Source organism: Hyla sarda, chromosome 9, assembly GCF_029499605.1.
Source record: "Hyla sarda isolate aHylSar1 chromosome 9, aHylSar1.hap1, whole genome shotgun sequence".
Taxonomy (NCBI): Eukaryota; Metazoa; Chordata; class Amphibia; order Anura; family Hylidae; genus Hyla; species Hyla sarda.
The window spans coordinates 17,132,248-17,157,152 of record NC_079197.1 but is presented as its reverse complement, the minus strand read 5'-3'; the positions used below and the strand labels follow the sequence as shown (position 1 = coordinate 17,157,152).

Genomic DNA, 24,905 nt, shown 5'->3' with positions numbered 1-24,905 from the left:
ACATTCTAGGGCCGGATAGAAGGTGAAAACCTAGAAGGTACTTAGGCCGGAATTTATCATTGTAGGTGTAAGGCTGGGTTCACATCACGTTTTACCAATACGGCTGGGGGGAGCTAAAACCACGCGCTTCGGTATCCCTGCCGCATGCCGCCCGTATTTAATTCATTTTAATGAGCCGACCGGAGTGAAACGCTGACTCCGGTCGGCTAATTTTTGTCCCGTATGCGGTTTTCCACCGCACCTCAAACCGTGGTCGACTACGGTTTTTGGTGCGGTGGGAAAACCGCATACGGGGCAAAAATTAGCCGATCGGAGTCAGCGTTTCACTGCGGTCGGCTCATTAAAATGAATTAAATACGGGCGGCATACGGCAGGGATATTGGAGCGCAAGGTTTTAGCTCCCCCCAGCCGTATGCGGTCTCTTATTGGTAAAATCGTGATGTGAACCCAGCCTAAGTGATGCATTTTTCTTCACTTTAGATGTGTAGGAGAACCAAATGTATTCAAGGGATTATCCAGGAAAAAACTTTTTTTTTGATATATCAACTGGCTCCAGAAAGTTAAACAGATTTGTAAATTATTTCTATTAAAAAAAATCTTAATCCTTTCAGTACTTATGAGCTGCTGAAGTTAAGGTTGTTCTTTTCTGTCTAAGTCCTCTCTGATGACACCTGTCTTGGGAAACGCCCAGTTTAGAAGCAAATCCCCATAGCAAACCTCTTCTAAACTGGGCGTTTCCCGAGACAGGTGTCATCAGAGAGCACTTAGAAAAGAACAACCTTAACTTCAGAAGCTCATAAGTACTGAAAGGATTAAGATTTTTTAATAGAAGTAATTTACAAATCTGTTTAACTTTCTGGAGCCAGATGATATATATAAAAAAGTTTTTGCCTGGAATACCCCTTTAATATATCTCTGCATTCCACAGGCAGTGAATAGATAGAAACCGTATTGGTTGTGCTTTTTGGATTTGACAACGTACCCAAACAAATAACATTTCCTTCGAAATTTAGATCCTTAAAGACTTGCAGGACTCGACTTCCCTCCAGCTCTGGCTCAGTCCAGCGGCTCACGTGACATCCTTTAATATCATAGCTGAAACAAGAGAAAAACCCCACATTAACCCCAAACAGGATCATCCGCAGAGGGTGACAGCTGAAAGGCAATGAGGCCATTCTCACCGGCCAGTGATCCTCTCATCCGGAAAAAAGACGCTCTGCATGATGATAAAGTATTTCTATAATGGAAGAAAATAAACATACATTCATTATAGAAAGTATTAGCTGTGGCTGCCCTATTGGTGTCACACATCCTTATCGCAGCAATGATGGAGGCTAAGAGGCCTGAACAAGGTGCCCACCATCATACAGATTCCAGAAGGAGACAGGGGGCACATGAAGTGGTATACAGTAGTATACCCCAGTGGTGTATACCAGTAAGGCTGATACGCCACATTACTGATAGGAGAAATCACACATCTGATATAGGAAGTAGATGTCCGTGCTGCCAGTGTAGTGAGGAATTCAGACTTGACCAGGAACGGTAAGTCTAACTGTTCTATTAACACACAACGCGTTTCTGGGCCAGAATGGCCCTTTCGTCAGGTGTGCCAATTTTATTAACACAACGCGTTTCTGGGCCAGAATGGCCCTTTCGTCAAGCTTGCCAATTTTATTAACACAACGCGTTTCTTGGCCGGAATGGCCCTTTCGTCAGGCGTGCCTATTGGCACGCCTGACGAAAGGGTCATTCCGGCCCAGAAACGCGTTGTGTGTTAATAAAATTGGCACGCCTGACGAAAGGGCCATTCCAGCCCAGAAACACGTTGTGTGTTAATAAAATTGGCACGCCTGACGAAAGGGCCATTCCGGCCCAGAAACGCGTTGTGTGTTAATAAAATTGGCACGCCTGACGAAAGGGCCATTCCGGACAGAAACGCTATGTGTGTTAATAAAATTGGCACGCCTGACGAAAGGGTCATTCCGGCCCAGAAACGCGTTGTGTGTTAATAAAATTGGCACGCCTGACGAAAGGGCCATTCCAGCCCAGAAACGCGTTGTGTGTTAATAAAATTGGCACGCCTGGCGAAAGGGCCATTCCGGCCCAGAAACGCGTTGTGTGTTAATAAAATTGGCACGCCTGACGAAAGGGCCATTCCGGACAGAAACGCTATGTGTGTTAATAAAATTGGCACGCCTGACGAAAAGGGTCATTCCGGCCCAGAAACGCGTTGTGTGTTAATAAAATTGGCCCACTTGACGAAAGGGCCATTCTGGCCCAAAAACGCGTTGTGTGTTAATAAAATTGGCACGCCTGACGAAAGGGCCATTCCGGACAGAAACGCTATGTGTGTTAATAAAATTGGCACGCCTGACGAAAGGGCCATTCCGGCCCAGAAACGCGTTGTGTTAATAACATTGTAATATAGATTTGTAAATTACTTCTATTTAAAAATCTTAATCCTAAAACTGTGGATGGTAAGAAGTGTGTGCTCATCCACCGACAGAATTTTACCTTTTTCTCCTGGGTTCTGGTGATACTGTATGCACCTATGAATAGCAGAGAGGTATAGTAAATGATTGAAGCACCTGTGGTTAATTGTTTGCTAAAACTACAAGACACTTAAAAAAATTTTTAAATGCAATTAAAGGGGTTATCCAGGAAAAAAAACTTTTTTTTATATATCAACTGGCTCCAGAAAGTTAAACGGATTTGTAAATTACTTCTATTAAAAATCTTAATCCTTTCAGTACTTGTGAGCTGCTGAAGTTGAGATGTTCTTTTCTGTCTAAGTGCTCTCTGATGACGCCTGTCTCGGGAACTGTCCAGAGTAGAAGCAAATCCCCATAGCAAACCTCTTCTACTCTGTGCAGTTCCCGAAACAAGCAGAGATGTCAGCAGAGAGCCCTGTTGCCAGACAGAAAAGAACAACTCAGCTTCAGCAGCTGATAATTATTGGAAGGATTAAGATTTTTTAATAGAAGTAATTTACAAATCTGTTTTACTTTCTGGAGCCAGTTGATATAAAAATTTTTTTTTTTCCTGGAATACCCCTTTAAAATGAAAGCTTCTCACCCTGAACTATCTGCAGTGTGACTGGGGCATTATGCTTCTGGTTGCAGTTCATGCCATAAGGGGGCCCGCTGCCATGTAGGGGGGCACTAGGTCTGTACAATGTTTAGATAGGTATACATGTCAACATAAGGTTTCCAGCAGGACATTATCCATCACACGGCCTCTGCCGGCTTGTCTTCTTTCCATAGTGCATCCTGGTGCCATCTCTGCTCAGGACACCTTTTTCCATTCCTCCATGGAACACTTCAGATTCTTACATGTTTTTTTAAGACACTTTTGGTGATGGACAGGGGTCAGTATGGGCGTAAAACTCTGCAAAACTCTGATATCTGACAACTTTCATAATCTAATCAAAACCACCAGGAACTGTTTCTTCAGTCTGCTCCACAGCAGCTCTTCTGTGGGATTGGACCAGACAGGCTAGCATTCAAACCCCCCCCCCCCCCCCATGATCATCAATGACCAGACAGACTAGCCTTCACCCCCCCCCCCCCCATGACCATCAATGACCAGACAGGCTAGTCTAATTCCCCCCCCCCCCCCCCCATTGAACATCAATGACCGGACAGGCTAGCTTTCACCCCCCCCCCCCCATGAGCATCAATGACCAGACAGGCTGGCCTTCACTCCCCATGAGCATCAATAACCAGACAGGCTAGTCTTCACTCCCCATGAGCATCAATGACCAGACAGGCTGGCCTTCACTCCCCATGAGCATCAATAACCAGACAGGCTAGCCTTCACTCCCATGAGCATCAATGACCAGACAGGCTGGCCTTCACTCCCCATGAGCATCAATAACCAGACAGGCTGGCCTTCACTCCCCATGAGCATCAATAACCAGACAGGCTGGCCTTCACTCCCCATGAGCATCAATAACCAGACAGGCTAGCCTTCACTCCCCATGAGCATCAATGACCAGACAGGCTGGACTTCACTCCCCATGAGCATCAATAACCAGACAGGCTAGCCTTCACTCCCCATGAGCATCAATGGCCAGACAGGCTAGTCTAATCCCCCCCCCCCCCATGAACATCAATGACCAGACAGGCTAGCCTCCACTCCCCATGAGCATTAATGACCAGGCAGGCTAGCCTTCACTCCCCACTCCCCGTGACCATCCATGAGCCTTGTTCGTCCATGACCCTGTTGTAGTAGTCAGACCATCAGTAGTCAGACCAGTCAGTTTTAGAGATGTAATGACCCGGTTGGCTAGGCATCACAATTTAGTTTCTAAGTCACTTAATCTTTCCACTTGTCCATATTTCCTGATTCTAGTCAGACCCGGACTGGCTATAAGGCACACCGGGCATTTCCCTGTCGGGCCGGGCAGTCTGTCGAGCTGTCCCCCTGCTACTGACACCAGACTTCTTTTTATACAAATCTGCAGCTCCGGCGCTCTGTACAGCCTGTGTGCTGGAGGGGGCTGGAGGGGGTCCCTGGTTCAATCAGCTGGGGCTCCTGTGGGCACACAATGAGGGGCCCCAGAAGAGTCTGGAGGATTTCGGGGGCTTGGGGGACAGAGGCATCTGGAGAAGGAGGATAGAGGGGTTCGGGAGGGGCAGAGGCATCTGCAGGTGGGAACAAAGGGGTCTGAAGGGGGTCAGAGGGGTTTTGAGGTGAAGTGAACAGAGAGGAAGACTTAGGGGTCTGGGGAAACGGAGGTGCCAAAGGCTATCCGTGCATGCTGGGAGTTGTAGTTTTGCAACACTGGTTGAGAAACCCCTGGCTTATAGGATACCCACCTACTTTATCTAAATGCAGTAAAATAATAACCAACGAAATATCTTGAAGCTCTTTGGCCCCAGTGCATATTCTGTAAAAGGTAAAAGGGTGCCCACCTACCATGGATCATTTATAACACTGGCCGGACCAACCTTCTCATAACCAATACATCCAGTACTACTCACCCAATATCTTCACTAGCAGGGAGTGTGGATAGGACTGGAAATGTTGGACGTATTTGCGTAAAATCTGTAGAAGGAAGTGAACTTCTCTCTTACTCTGAGTCTTCAGGAAAAGCCGCTTGTCATTTCTGCAAAATGAATTATTTCCATGCTACATATGACATTCATAGGCCTAAAAAATAGGATGGTTAAAGCGCACCTGCAGAGTTTTGTTATATTAGGGGTGACAGGGTGATTATAGTGCGACAGGGTGATTATAGTGCTTACACTGAATGTAGTGATTTTAGTGCTTACTGCAGCCCCAAGAGTCTCCTCCATAGTGCACAGCTATTTTTCATTCTATCCATTTAGGGGCTGGGCTGGGGCTGGAATGTTAGCCATTAGTACACACACAGTCACTTCCTTTCCCTTAGTTGTCTGGCCAATTACAGCACAGCACATATCCCTCCCTGCTATACCATGATACAGTGCTGGGCAAAGTGCAATGAACAGGCTGGCTCCCTCTTTGAATCTCTGTTACTAGAGACATAATTCCCCTAACAACAGTCAGTGGACTGCAGATTGCAGGGAAGGGAGACACCTATTGGCCAAGACTTTAGAGATGTTTTTAGAGCTATGGAAAGGAACAATTTTTGGGTAAATGATGTGATTTACTGACATTTTAGGAATTACAAAGGCTATCGTGTAGGGGGAAGTTGTTTGAAATAAGTGACAATTTAATCATTGGTTTTACAGATATATTATATGTCTGCGGTTTGATAGTTGTCTCCAACCTAAAGCTGTTTAATTGATGCAAGACTACAACTCTCAATATACCCTTACAGAATTTGTATGGTGAAGCTGTGGTTGGAGGCCACTGTTATTTGATTTAATGCTAAACTAGCCCAACCAGCCCAATTTGAATTGAATTAGGGCCTAGCAGAGTTGGTCATGTTTTAAGGGGAAAGGTTATCTCTATATGTTAAAGGACTTGGCCCGCAATAGCATTAATCACCTATCCAAAGGTGGTATCTTAAGGGGGTACTCAGCCCCTAGACATTTTATCCCCCATCCAAAGGATAGGGGATAAGATGTCTGATCGCAGGGGTTCTGCCGCTGGGGATCCGATGCATGGACCAGACATCCGGTGCATGGAGCAAACTTGCTCTGTGCTGGATGACTGGTGATGCGGGGCAGAGGATCGCGACGTCATGGCCACGCCCCGCTCGTGACGTCACAACAGCACCCCCTCAATGCAAGTCTATGGGATGGGGCGTGAAGGCAGTCATGCCCCCTCCAATAGACTTGCATTGAGGGGGCGTGGCCGTGACGTCACAAGCCTACGGCGCTGTATCCAATGGGTGCAGCAGGGAGATCACGGGGGACCTCCGCCATCAGACATCTTGTCCCCTATCCTTTGGATATGGCATAAGATGTCTAGGGGCGAAGTACCCCTTTAAGGCATCAGTTGTGTCATATAAATCTATATACTCACGTCAGGAAGAAGTCTGCTTTACTCTTTGAGTTGCTAATAAATTGTAGGTACAGGCCACAGGAAGAGAGAGATCTTTGGTAACTTTCCTCTGATATACCCAGAGACTGGCGAAAATACTTAAACACCGGCCCTGCGTAGGTTCTCATGACATAACCCTGTAAGAGATGTAACACCATGAATACAACCGTCAGATTATCGTATACAGTTAAAGGGGTTGATCTCTTTTTTGTTGGAAAGGTCCCCATTGATAAGATGATCACAAGGAGTCCTGGTGCTGGAACCCCCAACAATCGCCCATAAACTGTTGCAGAACCCAACAGAAAGTGTTAACTCAGGGAAAAATGTATAATAACACAGTTCCCTCTAAATTCAATGGGGTGTCTGTGTTATGCAGGAACAAGTTGGGTTCTCCAAAGCAAGAGAGGCCCTTTGAAGCTGCTCTCCTTCCTGGGTAAAGCCGGCCATACTAGCTCTTGGCTGAATGCCTGTTTTGGCGGAGAGCTGTCTCAACTGATCCCCCGTACACACGAAGGCTAGGCTTGGCCAAGCATGTATTTGCATGGGCTTCAGGCTGGGACTAGGGCTTCCTAAGATGTCATGTCTCTATACAGCAAAAGCAACGAGCACATCTCTAAGGAAATAGTCAGGATCAAGCAGGCGCTGGGACTCTTCTCTTACCCATAATGCAACGCGTTTTGCAGAAACTCCACTTCATCAGGCTAAGCCCGATTAAGGGGAGATTCCATGAAACGCGTTGCATTATGGGTAAAAAAAAATTGTACTGAGAAGAGTCCCAGTGTCAGGAGCGGCTTGCTCCTTTGTTTCTTGCAGACACCATAGTTGTACTTGGACAGTACAGCCAACATTGGTGAGCACCAGTTGGTTCTGGTTGTAACATTTCAAATGGGTACTCTGCTGGAAAACATTATTTTTTTTAATTAACTGGTGCCAGAAAGTTAAACAGATTTGTAAATTACTTTTATTTTAAAATCGTTATCCTTCCAGTACTTATCAGCTGCTGTATGCTCCAGAGGAAGTTGTGTAGTTCTTTCCAGTCTGACCACAATGCTCTTTGCTGACACCTCTGTCCATGTCAGGAACTGTCTGGAGCAGGAGAGGTTTGCTATGGGGATTTGCTTGTACTCTGGACAGTTCCTGACATGGATAGAGGTGTCAGCAGAGAGCACCGTGGTCAGATTGAAACGAATTCCAGAAAGAAATACAACTTCCTGTGGAGCATACAGCAGATGATAAGTACTGGAAGGATTAAGATTTTTAAATAGAAGTAATTCACAGATCTGTTTAACTTTCTGGCACCAGTTGATTTAAAAAAAAAATTAGTTTTCCACCGGAGTACCCCTTTAACCATAAAGCTTAACCATAAGGATAAGACTTACCTCGTGGCCCTGTGTGAGTTTAGCGCCATAATCTTCATCTGTTAGAATTGGCTGCTGGAAAAGAAAATCCTTTCTAAATAAAAGTGCACAAACCCCACAATCCCCACCATCATATAAGATTCTACCAGTCACCGATAACACAGAGAAAACTCATTATAGTCCAACTTAGAAAGAGCAGCCGGCACTGCCAGCTCACTACAACGATCTTCTCTTACACCTTGCTCAGGTGGACAGACAAAAGTGTGCTTGTGGTGGTGCCCTATTGTAATAAGAAAAGCTTTATCTCCAAAACAGTCTTTAAATAAATAGAGAACCAATGGAACTCACCGAGCTTTAAATCTTCAAATTTTATTGTATGGAGGTGCAGTAAAACCGACTTCTTGCTGCAGCAGCGATACCAATGTGAACGAAGCTAACAGCTGTTTCCTGCTGCCAGGCAGGAAACAGCTGTCTATTACTGTTTTCTATTACTGTACTGCTTAAAGCACATCTGTCATCAGTATCACCCACACTAACTTGTCATACAGGCTTGTAGTGCGGGTGATACAGATCAAAATTATACATACAATGTCCTGAATGGCCCAACCGTTGCGTTGTTATCGCTGTTTTTCTTTTTATGTAAATTAGGTCCTTGGGGCATGGGCAGAGCTAGGACCTACGGATCGAGGTAAACTTTACATCAACTGCTTCCTGGCAGGTTTTCAATACGGCGCATGTGCCGCTCCCAGAGTACACCTAGAAGCGGCATCAGTTTCAGCCTCATGAGGCTGAAACTGACGCCAATTCTGGGTGTACTCTGGGAGCGGCGCATGCGCCGTGGTGAAAACCTGCCGCGAAGCAGTTGATGTAAAGTTTACCTCGATCCGTAGAAAACTTAGAGTGCATGCGCAGCACTACGCTGACAGCGTAGGGCTATCGTAGGCAGCGTTAGTAGCGTAGCCCTGTGCATGCGCAGTTGTCCGTATTGCACAGGGCTTGTGTTAGTAGCGTATTGATAGGGTAGCTGTAGAAAACTGAGAGCGCATGCGCAGGGCTCTAGCGTAGGCAGATGGAAACCAGCATAGGCTTAGCGTAGTTTAACATTAGAGTAGCGTAGCTAGCTTAGATTGTAATGTAACGTAGCGTAGATTAGGTTTTATAGTGAAAGGAGGTAGGTTATAGGTTTTAAAGTAACAAGACTACAACTCCCATCATGCCCAGGCATGCTGGAAGTTATAGTTTTGCATATTTTACAGTGAGGAGAGCACAACTCCCAGCATGCCCAGAAAGCTAAAGGCTGTCCAGGCAGGATGGGAGTTATAGTTTTACACAGGTATGGAGTAGTAAGCGCAGCGTAGTGTTAGCGCAGATTTAGCGTAGTTAGCCTATCGTACTGTTAGCGCAGTTTTAGCGTAGCATAGTGTTAGCGCAGTTTTAGCGCATCGTAGTGTTAAAGCAGTTTTAGCATAGTTAGCGTAGCGTAGTGTTAGCGCAGTTTTAGCCTTGTTAGCGTAGTGTTAGCGCAGTTTTAGCCTTGTTAGCGTAGTGTTAGCGCAGTTTTAGCCTTGTTAGCGTAGTGTAGTGTTAGCGCAGTTTTAGCCTTGTTAGCGTAGTGTAGTGTTAGCGCAGTTTTAGCCTTGTTAGCGTACTATAGTGTTAGCGCAGTTTTATCGTATTTAGCATAGCATAGTGTTAGCACAGTTTTAGAGTAGTTAGCATAGTGTCGTGTTAGCACTGTTTTAACATGTTTAGCGTAGTGTAGTGTTAGCACTGTTTTAACATGTTTAGCGTAGAGTAGTGTTAGCACAGTTTTTGCGTAGTTAGCATAGTGTTAGCGCAGTTTTAGTGTAGTTGGCGTAGCGTAGTGTTAGCGTAGTTTTACACTGGTTTGTGCGCCAGGAGTGATCTGATGAGTCTCTGCATGGCCCCCTGGTACTTCAGATGATCAATACTGGCATCTAAAGGGTTAATGCGGGCATCAGCATGATAGCTGATGTCTGCCATTACTGGCAGGTCCCCGGCAGCTGATAGCAGCCGGGACCTGTGCTTGCTTCAAAGTCTGGAACGCAGACCATATCAGGAGATCGCCAGAGCGGTCCAGGAGGCAAAATGGCATCTCCGACCGTCATTTTGACTCATCGGACCACACCGATGGAGCCGCGGATGGTCCGATAAGTCTCTGTACACCCTGTGCTGTGGTACTTCAGATGCTGTGATCAGTATTGATCATGGCATGTGAAGGGTTTATGGCAGGCATCAGTGGCGAGTCCCTGGCTACTGTTAGCAGCTGGAACCCGCCATGCATGAAGCGAGTGCAACTCCTGCCCCCGCTTCATAGTCCGGACATGTACATCCTGGTGCGCCATGTACCAGGCAGCCGTGGCGTACAGGTACGTCCTGTGTCCTTTAGAGGTTAATGGAGAGGGATGGGAGATGGGTGGTCTGAGCGTTTCACAGTAAACCATAGCCTGTCATGTTCACTCTGTCTCGGTTTCATGCTTTCATGGGCAGCGTGAAACTACTGCCAGGTTCGCCACCGATGCCCAGAAATAGCAGCGGACGTAACATTTGTCTCACCGAGGCCTCAGTGTGGTTGGTATCCTGAACGGCATCTCTCAGTCCTTCCTTCAGATCACAGGTCAACGGGTAAAACTCGTGATCCTTATCGATTTCGAAAAGACCAAGTAGTTTCCAGCGTTGTCGGAGCTTCCAGAAGAGTCTGCGCCTCCGTGAGCTTCCCCGGGACTCCCCCTAATAAGAGGAAATGAATAGGTTAAAATTTATATTAGCAATACAGAGTAACAAGCATGTGAAACATTAGGCCCGGGTATAGATTGGGATCAGTGAGACAGGACACCACGGCCCGGGCATCACTACCGTACCACAGAGCTCTCCATGACGGGGGCAGCGAATGGGAAGGCCGGGCACATACAATGGGCACAGTCCTGCACAGTCAGAGAATTTGCTGAGGGTGTGATTTGCCCATGTGAGCTGTGTGGTGTCAGACCTGTGCAGATGCCCATCTGATGTAGCGTCACCAACACAGTATACTATAGGTCAGTGTTTCCTAACCAGGGTGCCTCCAGCTGTTGCAAAACTACAACTCTCAGCATGCCCGGACAGCCGTTGGCTGTCCGGGCATGCTGGGAGTTGTAGTTTTGCAACAGCTGGAGGCACTCTGGTTGCGAAACACTGCATCATGTGTGTGCAAATCCTGAGGACTATATAGAATTAAACATTAACCTATAATGGAACAGATTAAGAGAAAGAGTAACTGTATAGAATATTGTACACTTTACAAGAGACACTCAATTTACAAATACACACCTCAGCTGCTGCAGAACCTCACAGTACACTCCTCAGCTGCTGCAGAAACTAACAATACATACCTTGGCTGCTGCAGAACATCACAATACACAACACAGCTGCTGCAGACACTCATAATACATACCTTAGCTGCTGAAGAACCTCACAATACACACCAGAGCTGCTGCAGACACTCACAATACACACCTCAGTTGCTGCAGATCGTCACAATACACAACTCAGCTGCTGCAGAACCTTAGAATATAAACCTCATTTGCTGCAGAACCTCACAATACACACCTCAGCTGCTGCAGAACCTCACAATACATACCTCTGCTGCTGCAGACCTTGATAATACACACCTCAGCTGCTGCAGAACCTCACAACACACACCTGAGCTACTGCAGTACCTCACAATACACACTTCAGCTGCTGAAGAACCTGAAAATATACACCTTGGCTGCTGCAGAACCTCAAAATACACACCTCAGCTGCTGCATAAACTCACAATACATACCTCAGCTGCTGCAGAAACTCACAATACATACCTTAGCTGCTGCAGAACCTCACAATACACACCACAGCTGCTGCAGACACTCACAATACACACCTCAGTTGCAGCAGATCATCACAATACACAACTCAGCTGCTGCAGAACCTCAGAATATAAACCTCATTTGCTGCAGAACCTTACAATACACACCTCGGCTGCTGCAGACCTTGACAATACACACCTCCGCTGCTGCAGAACCTAACAATACACACCTGAGCTACAGCAGAACCTCACAATACACACTTCAGCTGCTGCAGAAACTCAAAATACACACCTTAGCTGCTGCAGAACCTCACATTACACACCTCAGCTGCTGCAGTAACTCAAAATACACCTCAGCTGCTGCAGAACCTCACATTACACACCTCAGCTGCTGCAGTAACTCAATACACACCTCTGCTGCTGCAGAACCTAACAATACACACCTGAGCTACAGCAGAACCTCACAATACACACTTCAGCTGCTGCAGAAACTCAAAATACACCTCAGCTGCTGCAGAACCTCACATTACACACCTCAGCTGTATGGAAACCATATCTTTTTTTTATTTTTTTTATATGGGAGTCAATGGGAACCGTATGTGCATACTGTTCCATATGGTTTTTGACACCAAAAGTTTTTTTCTTGGAATTTCAATCAAACAAGTGAAACTTTATTCATAATAGAATGAAAAGTTAAAAACGTATACGTTTTTTTTTCTTAAAAATGGATGCAACCTGACATCATTTTTTCAAACCGTATACGGGTTAAAATTTGTACTGTCGATAGGGGATACGTTTTTATTCATGAGACTTCTTCTTTAAAATGACTTATCCATTATCCACAGGGATAGGGGGTGGCTCTGTTTGTCAGCTCCGTTATAGAAGGAATGGGGTGAAGGGACTCCGCTCTGTTCACAACAAAGACCCAGAGCCCTGTTATGGAGATAGCGGTCGGACGCGCTGCGATCTGATCCTCTATCCTGAGGCTTTATATAATGATTGATTCTTAGAATTCCACCTATCACTGTTGTCCCATGTGGAGAAGCCGGGTAAGAATTCTGTGGATAAGGAATAAGTCATTTTAAGTCAGAATACCCCTTTAATCATCCTATTAGAGCAATGTTTCCCAACCAGAAAAGTATTAGAGAGACACAGCATCTGGAACTTCACTTTGTGGCCTCCTTGGCTCCGCCCATTGGTCCTACCCCTTGGTCTCACCCCTGTATCGAACCCTCAACCTTTTTCATGAGTGTTATGGCTTATTCTCACAACAGATTATCCCAACGGAAAAATTGTGGGAGGTGAGGTTTTTTTTCCTTCATAGGACCTACAGTACGGGGACCTAAAACTTTATAGGGCCTAATACTATATACGGAGGCCTCATACATGTACTATTAGGGCAGTAAAGATGCCTAATACCATATGGGGCAGCATGGAGGCCTAATAGTATACAGTATAGGGGTAGTATGGAGCCCAAGAGTATGCAATGGCAATGTGAGGGCCTGACTACTATACGGTGGCACAGAGGGGGCCAAACTACTATATGGGAGCAAAGAGAAGCCTAACTACAACATAGGGGACACAGAGGGAGCCTAACTACTATAGGGGACACATAGGGTGCCTAACTACTATATGGGACACAGAGGGAGCCTAACTACTATAGGGGACACAGAGGGAGCCTAACTACTATAGGGGACACAGAGGGAGCCTAACTACTATATGGGACACAGAGGGAGCCTAACTACTATAGGGGACACAGAGGGAGCCTAACTACTATAGGGGACACAGAGGGAGCCTAACTACAACATAGGGGCACAGAGGGAGCCTAACTACTATATGGGACACAGAGGGAGCTTAACTACCAAAGGGGACACAGAAGGAGCCTAACTACTATAGGGGACACAGAGGGTGCCTAACTACTATATGGGACACAGAGGGAGCCTAACTACTATAGGGGACACAGAGGGTGCCTAACTAATACATGGGGCACAGAGGGAGCCTAACTACTATAGGGGACACAGAGGGTGCCTAACTAATACATGGGGCACAGAGGGAGCCTAATTACTACATAGGGGACAGAGGGAGCCTAACTAATACATGGGGCACAGAGGGAGCCTAATTACTACATAGGGGACAGAGGGAGCCTAACTTTTTTTTGTTAGGCCTCTGGGTGCCAAAAAAAATCATCGGCCTCCTGTGATCGCGTCATAGGGTGATGACTCGATCTGTCAGCCACTTACATGCTGTAGCTGCCATTGACCATGTCGTCTAGGGGTTAAATGGCTGCTACCTGAGCTCTCTCACTTAATGCAGAAGCCAAATTTTAGCTGCTGCTGGGTTCCCATGGTGATCACACAGTAAAGCTCCGGTGCCCACCCAATCACCTTGACGTATATGGCATGTCAGTATGTTTAGGTCATAATCAAAGGAAGTGGTCACTAAGAATCTACAGTCTAGAACAGGGTTTCCCAACCAGGGTGCCTCCAGCTATTGCAAAACTACAACTCCCAGCATGCTCGGACAGTCTTTGGTAGAAAAGATTCAGCAATTCTTTAGTGAGAAATGTGCACTTATATGCTTTCAATAATGTAACAACTAAATACAGTAAGGCCGGGTTCACACTACAGAATTTCCAGGTGTAATTCCCATTGCTGTCAATACGATTCTGCTGCACAGTGCACACGATAGAATGTCAGGGACATTAACCATTGAGTGAATTAAATAGGTTTCTACTACTCACTATCAAAAAACTATTGTAAATAATGACATAAATATTACCATGAATGGTCATCCAGAACACTACCTGCTTGTTTTTTAATCTATATAGTTTTAGATTAATTTCTTAATACACCTTTGTAGTGATCAGGGCCTCCAAATTCCCTGCATAGAGATAGATTTGTAACATCCTGCAGCCACCACTAGAGAGAGCCGTGGAGTTTACTGTATACAGGCCATACACTGAGCTTAAAGGGGTACTCCGGTGAAAACCTTTTTTCTTTTAAATCAACTGGTGGCAGAAAGTTAAACATATTTGTAAATTACTTCTATTAAAAAATCTTAATCCTTCCAGTACTTATTAGCTGCTGAATGCTACAGAGGAAATTCCTTTCTTTTTGGAACACTGATGACATCACGAACACAGTGCTCTCTGCTGACATCTCTGTCCATTTTAGCAACCATGCATAGCAGATGTATGCTAAGGGCAGCATGGTGGCTCAGTGGTTAGCACTGCTGAATTGCAGTGCTGGGGACTTGGGTTCAAATCCCACTAAGGGCAACAATAAATAAAGCGTTATTATTATTATAATAATGTCAGCAGAGACAACTGTGGTCATGATGTCATCAGAGAGCATTCCAAAAAGAAAAGAATTTCCTCTGTAGTATTCAGCAGCTAATAAGTACAGGAAGGATTAAAATTTTTTAATAGAAGTAATTTACAAATATGTTTAACTTTCTGCCACCAGTTGATTTAAAAGAAAAAAAGGTTTTCACCGGAGAACCCCTTTAATAATACAACAGTGTGCAGTGAGCGGCCTCTAGTGGTGGCTGCAGGCTGATATAAGGCGGAGGTTCACTTTATGATGTATCTTAATGGAGAACTCCAGCCACAATTAACTTATCCCCTATCCACAGGATAGGGAATAAGTAGCCAATCGCGGGGTCTGACCATTAAGCCCTCCCCCCCCCCACCCACCCCGATCTCCGGAATGGCACCCGGCTCCCTCAGTGAGGAGCGCTTGTCGTCTACCGGTAGACGGCATGCGCTCCATTCATTTCTATGGGAGCTCGGATGATGCCGAGTGCTGTACTTGGGTCTGGGGTCTTTTCGGCACTCCCATAGAAGTGAATGGAGCGTGTGGCATCTACCAGTAGACGACAAGCGCTCCACACTGAGAGCCAGATCCCGTTCCTGGAGATTGCGGGGGGGCCAGACCGATCCTGTGAATAGGGGATAAGTTAATTGTGGCTGGAGTTCTCCTTTAATTCATCAGGCTAACACCAGAATACATAATACTTTAAAGGGGTACTCCCATGGAAAACTTTTTTTTTTTTAATCAACTGGTGCCAGAAAGTTAAACAGATTTGTAAATCACTTTTATTAAAAAATCTTAATCCTTCCAGTACTTTTTAGGGTCTGTGTACTAAAGAAAAATACAAAAAAAGAAATGCATTTCCTGTGATGTCCTGACCACAGTGCTCTCTGCTGACCTCTGCTGTCCATTTTAGGAACTGTCCAGAGCAGCATATGTTTGCTATGGGGATTTTCTCCTGTTCTGGACAGTTCCTAAAATGGACAGCAGAGGTCAGCAGAGAGCGCTGTGGTCAGGACATCACAGGAAATGATGCATGAATACAGCCCCTAAATGAATACAGCCCCTAAAAAGTACTGGAAGGATTAAGATTTTTTAATAGAAGCGATTTACAAATCTGTTTAACTTTCTGGCACCAGTTGATTAAAAAAATAAAAAATTAAAAAAAAGGTTTCCACGGGAGTACCCCTTTAAAGCAAGTAATAAAAAAAAGAATTTTAAGAAGAATTTTTAGGGGCCCCTATCAAAAAGGAGCGAGCCCAACCACCTATCAAAAAGGAAACTGAAAGCAGTATAAGTAGCAATAATTAAAGGTATAAATAATAGCGCCATACATGAGAGAGCCAACATAGTAGTGCTACATCAGCAAAACCCCACCGACTTGTTATTTTGTGGTTGGGCTCCATACCAGTTTTGACAGTAGTTATGTTTCTGTTTCCCAACCAGGGTGCCTCCAGCTGTTGCAAAACTACAACACCCAGCATGCCCGGACAGCCGTTGGCTGTCTGGGCATGCTGGGAGTTGTAGTTTTGCAACAGCTGGAGGCCCCCCTGGTGGGGAAACACTGAATTCTGTCCATGTTAGTGTATTACTAGCCTGGGCACATGATGGGTGCGGGCACAGGGAAGAATTGCTGCTCACCTTCTTAATCATGGCGCTGCGGACTGAGTCACGTCTTCCTTCCCCCTCCATTCTCAGATGGGTCACGGTTTTCGGCCCCCACGTGTCCTCATGTTATACTAAGTCACAGTGAGTTTCCTTCGCTGCCTCTTCTTCTCTTCTGCACCTGCTCCTTGTCCTCTCACAAATCCATATTCACTTACTGGGTCTGTTACACTATACGACTTCCCTCATCCTGATAATTGTCCGTGCAGTATTTCCTTCCCCATATATCCCCAGCTGCTCGTCCGCGTCCACCCCTGACCTATTACGCACCCCTTACTCACTCCCTACTCACCCTCCCTTCTCCTAAACTATCCAGACGGCACCCTTGCCAGCCCCGTTCTATAGGGTGCCCGGCACTATGGCTCTGCACCCTCCAATTTACAGCGAATGACCCCCCCAGCCCCCACCTCTATATAGACGACTCAGCAGCCTGCATATAGGATCACCGGCTCTTGTAGCTCTGCAGGCATCAATGGCGCCCCCACCCCTGCCCACACCCCATAGCGTATAATAGCCTGAACCATTAAAATCTCTGCAGTCCACTCAGCACACAGGCGATCCCATTGATAATTTAAGGGATAGCAAATAGCATGCTGGAAAAGTCAGCACACATAGATTATACAGCGTCAGCTGACAGGACAGAAAAAAGAGGGAGGCCTGTTCTCTCAGGGGAAAAAATATAAAAAGGTAGAGAACCTAAAACAAAGCTTATAGTAAAAAAATGTAATCTGCAGAATCATGAGAATGGGGGGGGGGGGTCCTGTGTCCCCCCTGGTTGAATGAAGTATTGGTCAGACATGCACGTTCACCGTTCTACTCAACTATAAAGCCCTGACGAAGATAGAAGAGACCATCGCTCCATTAAACAGGAGATCCCCCTTCCTGTGATCAGTGGGGGTCCCAGCAGCCGGACCCCAAACAATCAGGCACTTGTCATTAATCCTGGCAATAGGTGTCTTGCATGTGAAAATCCCTTAAAGCGTACCAGTCATATCTCAGAAAGAAAAATACTGCTTATATATGTTACTTACTATATCATGCAGATGCTTTACATGTCTTTTTTTATGTGTCTAACTTTTCTGCTGCTCACTCATTCTGACATCCACTGCTCAGGAAGGGGCGTGTCCAAGGCGAGCACTGAACCCGCCCTCACTCACCATGCATTCACTTCCTCCCTGAGTCTGCTGTGCTGTGCTGGGTCTCTACATCCAATCACTTCAGTCTGCTCTGTTACCCCCTCCTCTCTGTTTTCATGCTGCAGTCTGATAGGACAGGAGTGAGCACAGAGGAGTGCTAGTCCCGCCCTCACTTCCTAGACTTTGTCCCGGCCTGTGCTTCAGCTAAGACAAAGATGATGCTGCAGCCGGACAGGATTATGTTATGTGGATGGTATGGGGACCCCTAGAGGTCCTTTTTTATTTTTTATTTTTTTTTCTTAGAAAGTTTAATGTTTTGAGGCACAGTTTTTCACCACTTAATGGGATTACTTTGGATGAGAAAAACAAATCAGTTTTCTTCCGAAGACAGGGCCACACCAGACTTTAGGAGGAGGATGAGAAGGAAAAAGACCTTTTCGTCAGGCGCTGCTAAAAACAAAACACATCAATAGCAGGATGGATGCCGCATGTCAGGTACACTCCCCCTCTTTATCAGATCAGTATGAATAAAACATTTAGGGGGGAGATTTATCAAAACCTGTCCAGAGGAAAAGTGGCCCAGTTGCCCATAGCAACCAATCAGATCGCTTCTTTCATTTTTCACAGACCTTTTCAGAAATAAAATAAGTGATCTGATTGGTTGCTATGGGCAACTCAGCAACTTTTCCTCTGGACGGGTTTTGATAAATCTCCCCAATAGCGTATATACATGTATATATATATACACACACACACACTAAGAAACAATGCCAAGAACTGTCGGCGGGGCCAGGCTCGTAAAACAACGACTCATGGAAATATAAATACAAATTTGTGGTGTAGGATATCTGAGACTCTATCGATCATAACTGCATGAATTAAGAGTAAGGAGGCATAAAGAAATGAGCTTCGTTCATACAATTATCGTGCAAAAAAGAGACAAGATCTCATAGAGTGAGGCGTCTGATCTGACACTATAAACTGTGTATAAGTTAAAGGGGAAAGCGAGGCCGCTGCGCAGAGCGACCGTGCCCAGCCTGTGAGTAGTTGAGACATGTAATTGCCATTTCTTAGTATATAAATATATATATATATATATATATATATATATATATATATATATATATATTACTGTACTTGTAAGTTTTACCAATACTGATCTGATGAAGGGGGAGTGAACCCCCAAAATGTGTCATCCATCCTGCTATTGATGTGGGTTTGTTTTGGGTATTTTAATTCTATTTTATTTTATTATTTTATAATTTTTTTGGAAAAATAAATACAAACATATATAATTCTTATCATATCGACTCGGAGGTCGCATCTTATATAATTCCACCTTGATTAAAACCTTGATTTTTACATTTTATTCGTCCGACCCACCCTACCACCCCTTTGTCCCGGCAGCCAGAGCCCCACCCCCCCAAAAATAAAATTATATAAAATACCATACCGAATAAATGTGTGTTTTTTTTTTTTGTTTTTTTTTAAATTAACAATAAACACCAATGATTTCTACATCTTCTCTGTTTTGGATAGCAGCGGCACCTGACGAAAAGGTCTTTTTCCGTCTCACCTTCCTCCCAAAGTCTTGTGTGGTGCTGTTTTTGGCAGCAAACCGATATGTTTTTATCATTTCAAGTAACCCCATCAAAAACTGTGCCTCAAAATCCGTGAGGAATCCACATTTGAACTCCATTGAGATTTATCAAAACCTGTTCAGAGGAGAAGTTGCCCAGTTGCCCATAGCAACCAATCAGATCACTGCTTTCATTTTTCACAGGCCTTTTTACAAATGAAAGCAGCGATCTGATTGGTTGCTATGGGCAACTGGTCCACTTTTCCCCTGCACGGGTTTTGATAAATCTCCCCTTCCTACGTGTTTTCGGAAGCAGATTTACCTGCGTATCAAAAACCTCACCAATTCCACGCAGAAATGCGCAGATAAGTAAGGGCTCATTCACACGAGTCAGTCTGTCGGACGTGTCCTATTCTTTGCTCCGTTCAACTCCGTTGAGCTCTGAGCCTTTCAGGGTCCGTTCGGCGCAAAAAAAAAAGGTCTGAATGGACCCTGAACGTTTCGGAGCACAACGGCAGTGTGAACTTGGCCTAACATGGTACCTTAGTTTTTTAAGTACTGAAAAATCCTTTTACAGATTTTTAATAAAGCATGCAGATTTTTTCAGCGCTGTGTGGAAATCGAACCAGTTTTCCCGTCAATGGGAGGACCGATTCTATTTTCGGAACCGCACTGATTTGGAAGCGGAAATCGTTGCGGATTCCGCATCCGATTCAAAGCAGATTTTAGCAAGTGCCTGGTTCTCTCTGCTCATCTTATTTTACCGGATTATGAGATTTGTTAGATTATCGCAGTGTTTCTCCAATCGGGGTGCCTCCAGCTGTTGCAAAACTACAACCTTCGGCTGTACAGGCATGCTGGCAGTTGTAGTTTTGCAACAGCTGGAGGCAACCTGGTTGGGAAACACTGGATTATGAGATACTGTATGGCAGTGTGGTCTTCAACCTGCGGACCACCAGATGTTGCAAAACTACAACTCCCAGCATGCCCAGACAGCCAAAGTTTGGAAATTATTGCTCTATAGCAGTGGTCTTCAATCTGCGGACCTCCAGATGTTGCAAAACTACAACTCCCAGCATGCCCAGACAGCCAAAGTTTGGAAATGATTGCTCTATAGCAGTGGTCTTCAACCTGCGGACCTCCAGATGTTGCAAAACTACAACTCCCAGCATGCCCAGACAGCCAAAGTTTGGAAATGATTGCTCTATAGCAGTGGTCTTCAACCTGCGGACCTCCAGATGTTGCAAAACTACAACTCCCAGCATGCCCAGACAGCCAAAGTTTGGAAATGATTGCTCTATAGCAGTGGTCTTCAACCTGCAGACCTCCAGATGTTGCAAAACTACAACTCCCAGCATGCCCAGACAGCCAAAGTTTGGAAATGATTGCACTATAGCAGTGGTCTTCAACCTGCGGACCTCCAGATGTTGCAAAACTACAACTCCCAGCATGCCCAGACAGCCAAAGTTTGGAAATGATTGCTCTATAGCAGTGGTCTTCAACCTGCGGACCTCCAGATGTTGCAAAACTACAACTCCCAGCATGCCCAGACAGCCAAAGTTTGGAAATGATTGCTCTATAGCAGTGGTCTTCAACCTGCGGACCTCCAGATGTTGCAAAACTACAACTCCCAGCATGCCCAGACAGCCAAAGTTTGGAAATGATTGCTCTATAGCAGTGGTCTTCAACCTGCGGACCTCCAGATGTTGCAAAACTACAACTCCCAGCATGCCCGGACAGCCGTTGGCTGTCCGGGCATGCTGGGAGTTGTAGTTTTGCAACATCTGGAGGTCTGCAGGTTGGAGACCACTGCTGTATGGAGTAAATATGCTGTATATGAGTCTTACCTTATCTTTATCCTCTGTATGGAGGAAGTGTTTGTGGTCTGGAGACATGGCTATTCCGGGACACCTGAAGCTGTGTCCTACATGTGGGGTCAGTGCTGTTGCTCTGGTCACTAATAACTAACAAAAGAAGCCTAGCAACAGCTTCGTCCCACTGAACATGTTAAATGTTTTGGTGGATTCCGCAGAGAAATGCATTGCAGTCTAGCGGTCACATTTTTCACCTGTGTGAACCTGGCCTTCTATAATATTATATATTAATCCTTATAAAAGATGACAGGTTCGGAAAGAGTTATTTTTTATTAATAGTGCAGATTGAACATTAACATTGTAACTTGTTATAAGTAAATAAATAAATAAATATATATATATATATATATATATATACACACACACACACACATATATTTATATATGTATATGTCCCACAGAGGACGAGCTGCAGCTTTAATGCAGATTCAGTGCTCCCTCAAGTTACAATATTAATCGGTTCCAGGACGACCATTGTATGTTGAAACCATTGTATGTTGAGACAAGAACTCTATGGAAACCTGGTAATTGGTTCTGAAGCCACCAAAATGTCATCTCTAAATAGGAAAAAGTGAGGATTAAAGAAAAATAAGTAGATAAATAATATAGATAAAGCAAATCCTTATATATAAAAGTAATGAAGATCTGCTGGGAGCTGTAATCACTGTCTATGTAGAGGACAGGAGCTTCTTCAGGGTCCTGTACAGTACACAGTGTCCTAAAAAGTAACATGGAGCCGCCCTCACCTGGTGTCCAAAGGAGCAGATAACCCTGGTACAGGTAAAGAGTACAGAACATGTAATACCTCCCTGTACTGTAGGGGGCGCTACCAGACACCAGTCAGTGCATACACTTCAGTAATACAGGTAAAGAGTAGTACAGAACATGTAATACCTCCCTGTACTGTAGGGGGCGCTACCAGACAGCCAGTCAGTACATACACTTCAGTAATACAGGTAAAGAGTACAGAACATGTAATACCTCCCTGTACTGTAGGGGGCGCTACCAGACACCAGTCAGTGCATACACTTCAGTAATACAGGTAAAGAGTACAGAACATGTAATACCTCCCTGTACTGTAGGGGGCGCTACCAGACACCAGTCAGTACATACACTTCAGTAATACAGGTAAAGAGTAGTACAGAACATGTAATACCTCCCTGTACTGTAGGGGGCGCTACCAGACAGCCAATCAATGCATGCACTTCAGTAATACAGGTAAAGAGTAGTACAGAACATGTAATACCTCCCTGTACTGTAGGGGGCGCTACCAGACAGCCAATAAGTGCATGCACTTCAGTAATACAGGTAAAGAGTAGTACAGAACATGTAATACCTCCCTGTACTGTAGGGGGCGCTACCAGACACCAGTCAGTGCATGCACTTCAGTAATACAGGTAAAGAGTAGTACAGAACATGTAATACCTCCCTGTACTGTAGGGGGCGCTACCAGACAGCCAGTCAGTGCATGCACTTCAGTAATACAGGTGTTTTATCAGTGAATTCCCATTCTGATTGGTCAGTTCTTTCAGCCACTGACATGTTTTTCACATTCCATAGCATTGTATGTTGAGTCTGGTTTCAAGTTACAATGGTCCAAAAAAGACCATTGTATGTTGAAACTATTGTATGTTGAGGCCATTGTAAGTTGAGGGATCACTGTATAAGCAGCAATGAAGAGGATATTTCCAATTCCAGCATATAAGCCAGATACGAGAACTATAAAGGGATCCACTGGATCTCTACTTACGGACACTCTGCTTCCAGTCTGGGATCTGGTCTTCTTAATTTGCTCCATTTGTAAAGATGGGGGCGACTGTGATCATTCTGGAAGCTCAAGGACTCTGTAGGTAGAAGAACAAGAAATTCAGCAGAGGCTATATATCCAAAACGTATCAAAAAATCATACAAAAAATAAAAAGCAATACAAGGGATAAGTGTCAAAGTCTCAAAGGCTTTAGAAGAGGAGAAGAGACAAGAAATCTCTGAGGGGTCTTTGCCGGTGATGAAGACCACATTTTGGCCCATCGGAAATCAGCAGAAAGGGTTAAACAGACCTAAAGGTTGGTCTGGAAAAGGTTGAATGAGCCAGAAAGAAGGTGTCAAAGCCAATGGAGCGTAAGTGATAAGCACCTTGCAGAAGATCCCCATGAAGATGTCTGAGGTGGTGAGGGTGCGGCGGCACGTAAAGGGAGACCCAGGTGAGGCAGAGATCAGCATGGAGTTTCCTGGTTGCCAAGTGACAGCTCCGCTTTGTTGTGGCTCCCCTGTGTCTGAAAAGGTGTGACGGCTCCTCAGCATCTATACAAGGAACCAGCAGAATCTTATACAGAAAGCAAATGGTGAACTGGATCGTACCTTCCACTGGGCTATCACCAGGATACAATACCCCCATTATCCTCCATCAGGCACCCCGCCGGCTCGAGGGTTAACTCTGCTACAATACATTGCTTTCAGTCCAGGCCTAATATCTGCATAAAGGCTACATGTAGTACCAGGGTTCGTGTTGGTATCGCGCACTACAGCGCTCAGCTATCTTTGTCAGACCCAATGAGCTCAATGGTGCCGCAGCATGTGATCTGTGGGGGGGTCCCACTGGTCAGACCCCAAAGATCAGACACTCATTACTGGGTGAAATCTTTTTTAAATGGACGCTATCAGTAAAAAAATTTTTTGCTATTGCACTCCTTATGGTAAATAAAAAAAGGAAGTTTTCTATGTTTTATTTGTGTTAAAAAAAGCTGCCACTAGGTGTCTCCTTACTTGTCCAGAACACATTTCCCCCATCTCTTGCACAGACTTTGGACTCCTGCTGGCCTTTCGGAAGTCCAAAATCAGGAAATGCTGAGCGGGCCTTAGTCAATCATAGCTCATCTCACACTGAACTGCTCTGGGCTTTGTGTGTAGCAGAGTGAGGGAGGAAGTTCTCCCCTGTATGGCTTCAGATGATGTCACGCCTGCTGGGGAACGCCCCTTCCCAGTTTGTGAATCTGACTGAGACTGAGCAGCAAATACAGAGCAATATCAAGGTAGAAAACTACCTTGAAAAAATAATAAAATAAAAAAAATAATAAAAATAAAGGCAGGGGGTGGTTTATCATGATGGGGGCAGTGAACTGGGAGGATTATAACATTTAAAGGGGTACTCCGGTGGAAAACTTTTTTTTTTTTTAAATCAACTGGTGCCAGAAAGTTAAACAGATTTGTAAATTACTTCTATTAAAAAATCTTAATCCTTCCAGTACTTATTAGCTGCTGAATACCACAGAGGAAATTATTTTCTTTTTGGAACAAGTGCTCCCTGCTGACATCACGAGCACAGTGCTCTCTGCTGACACCTCGGTCCATTTTAGGAACTGTCCAGAGCAGCATATGTTTTCTTTGGGGATTTTCTCCTTCTCTGGACAGTTCTTCAAATGAACAGGGATGTCAGCAGAGAGCACTGTGCGCGTGATATCAGCAGAGAGCTCTGTGTTCCAAAAAGAAAGGAATTTCCTCTGTAGTATTGAGTTGCTAATTAGTATTGGAAGGATTAAGATTTTTTTAATAGAAGGAATTTACAAATCTGTTTAATTTTCTGGCACCAGTTGATCGCAGACTGTGTAGATAATCCAGAAGCGGAAAAATGCCAGCAGCACAACCGTTGTTAAAGTGCAAAAGGTGGGAT

At 45.0% G+C, this 24,905-nt stretch overlaps 1 protein-coding gene across 7 annotated transcripts in view; it reads right to left on the bottom strand.

Moving 5' to 3' along the window:
• PIP5KL1 (phosphatidylinositol-4-phosphate 5-kinase like 1) overlaps positions 1-23,578 on the bottom strand; it is a 29,480-nt gene extending 5,902 nt beyond the window's left edge. Inside the window, exons 1-9 of one of the 7 annotated variants that reach the window (XM_056538940.1) lie at positions 23,372-23,578; positions 22,989-23,082; positions 10,410-10,583; positions 7,854-7,907; positions 6,457-6,611; positions 4,986-5,110; positions 2,515-2,549; positions 1,182-1,237; positions 983-1,095 (exon numbers count right to left, since the gene is read on the bottom strand). In XM_056538940.1, the coding sequence (XP_056394915.1) occupies positions 983-1,095; positions 1,182-1,237; positions 2,515-2,549; positions 4,986-5,110; positions 6,457-6,611; positions 7,854-7,907; positions 10,410-10,583; positions 22,989-23,036 (760 nt within the window). In that variant the 5' untranslated portion in view covers positions 23,037-23,082; positions 23,372-23,578. Of the gene's footprint in view, positions 1-982; positions 1,096-1,181; positions 1,238-2,514; positions 2,550-4,985; positions 5,111-6,456; positions 6,612-7,853; positions 7,908-8,419; positions 8,485-10,409; positions 10,584-16,625; positions 17,020-17,806; positions 18,178-19,361; positions 19,485-21,211; positions 21,312-22,988; positions 23,083-23,371 lie in introns of those variants that run through there. The other 6 variants (XM_056538941.1, XM_056538937.1, XM_056538938.1 and 3 more) reach the window with 6 other exon arrangements.
• Between the last annotated feature and the right edge of the window lie 1,327 nt (positions 23,579-24,905).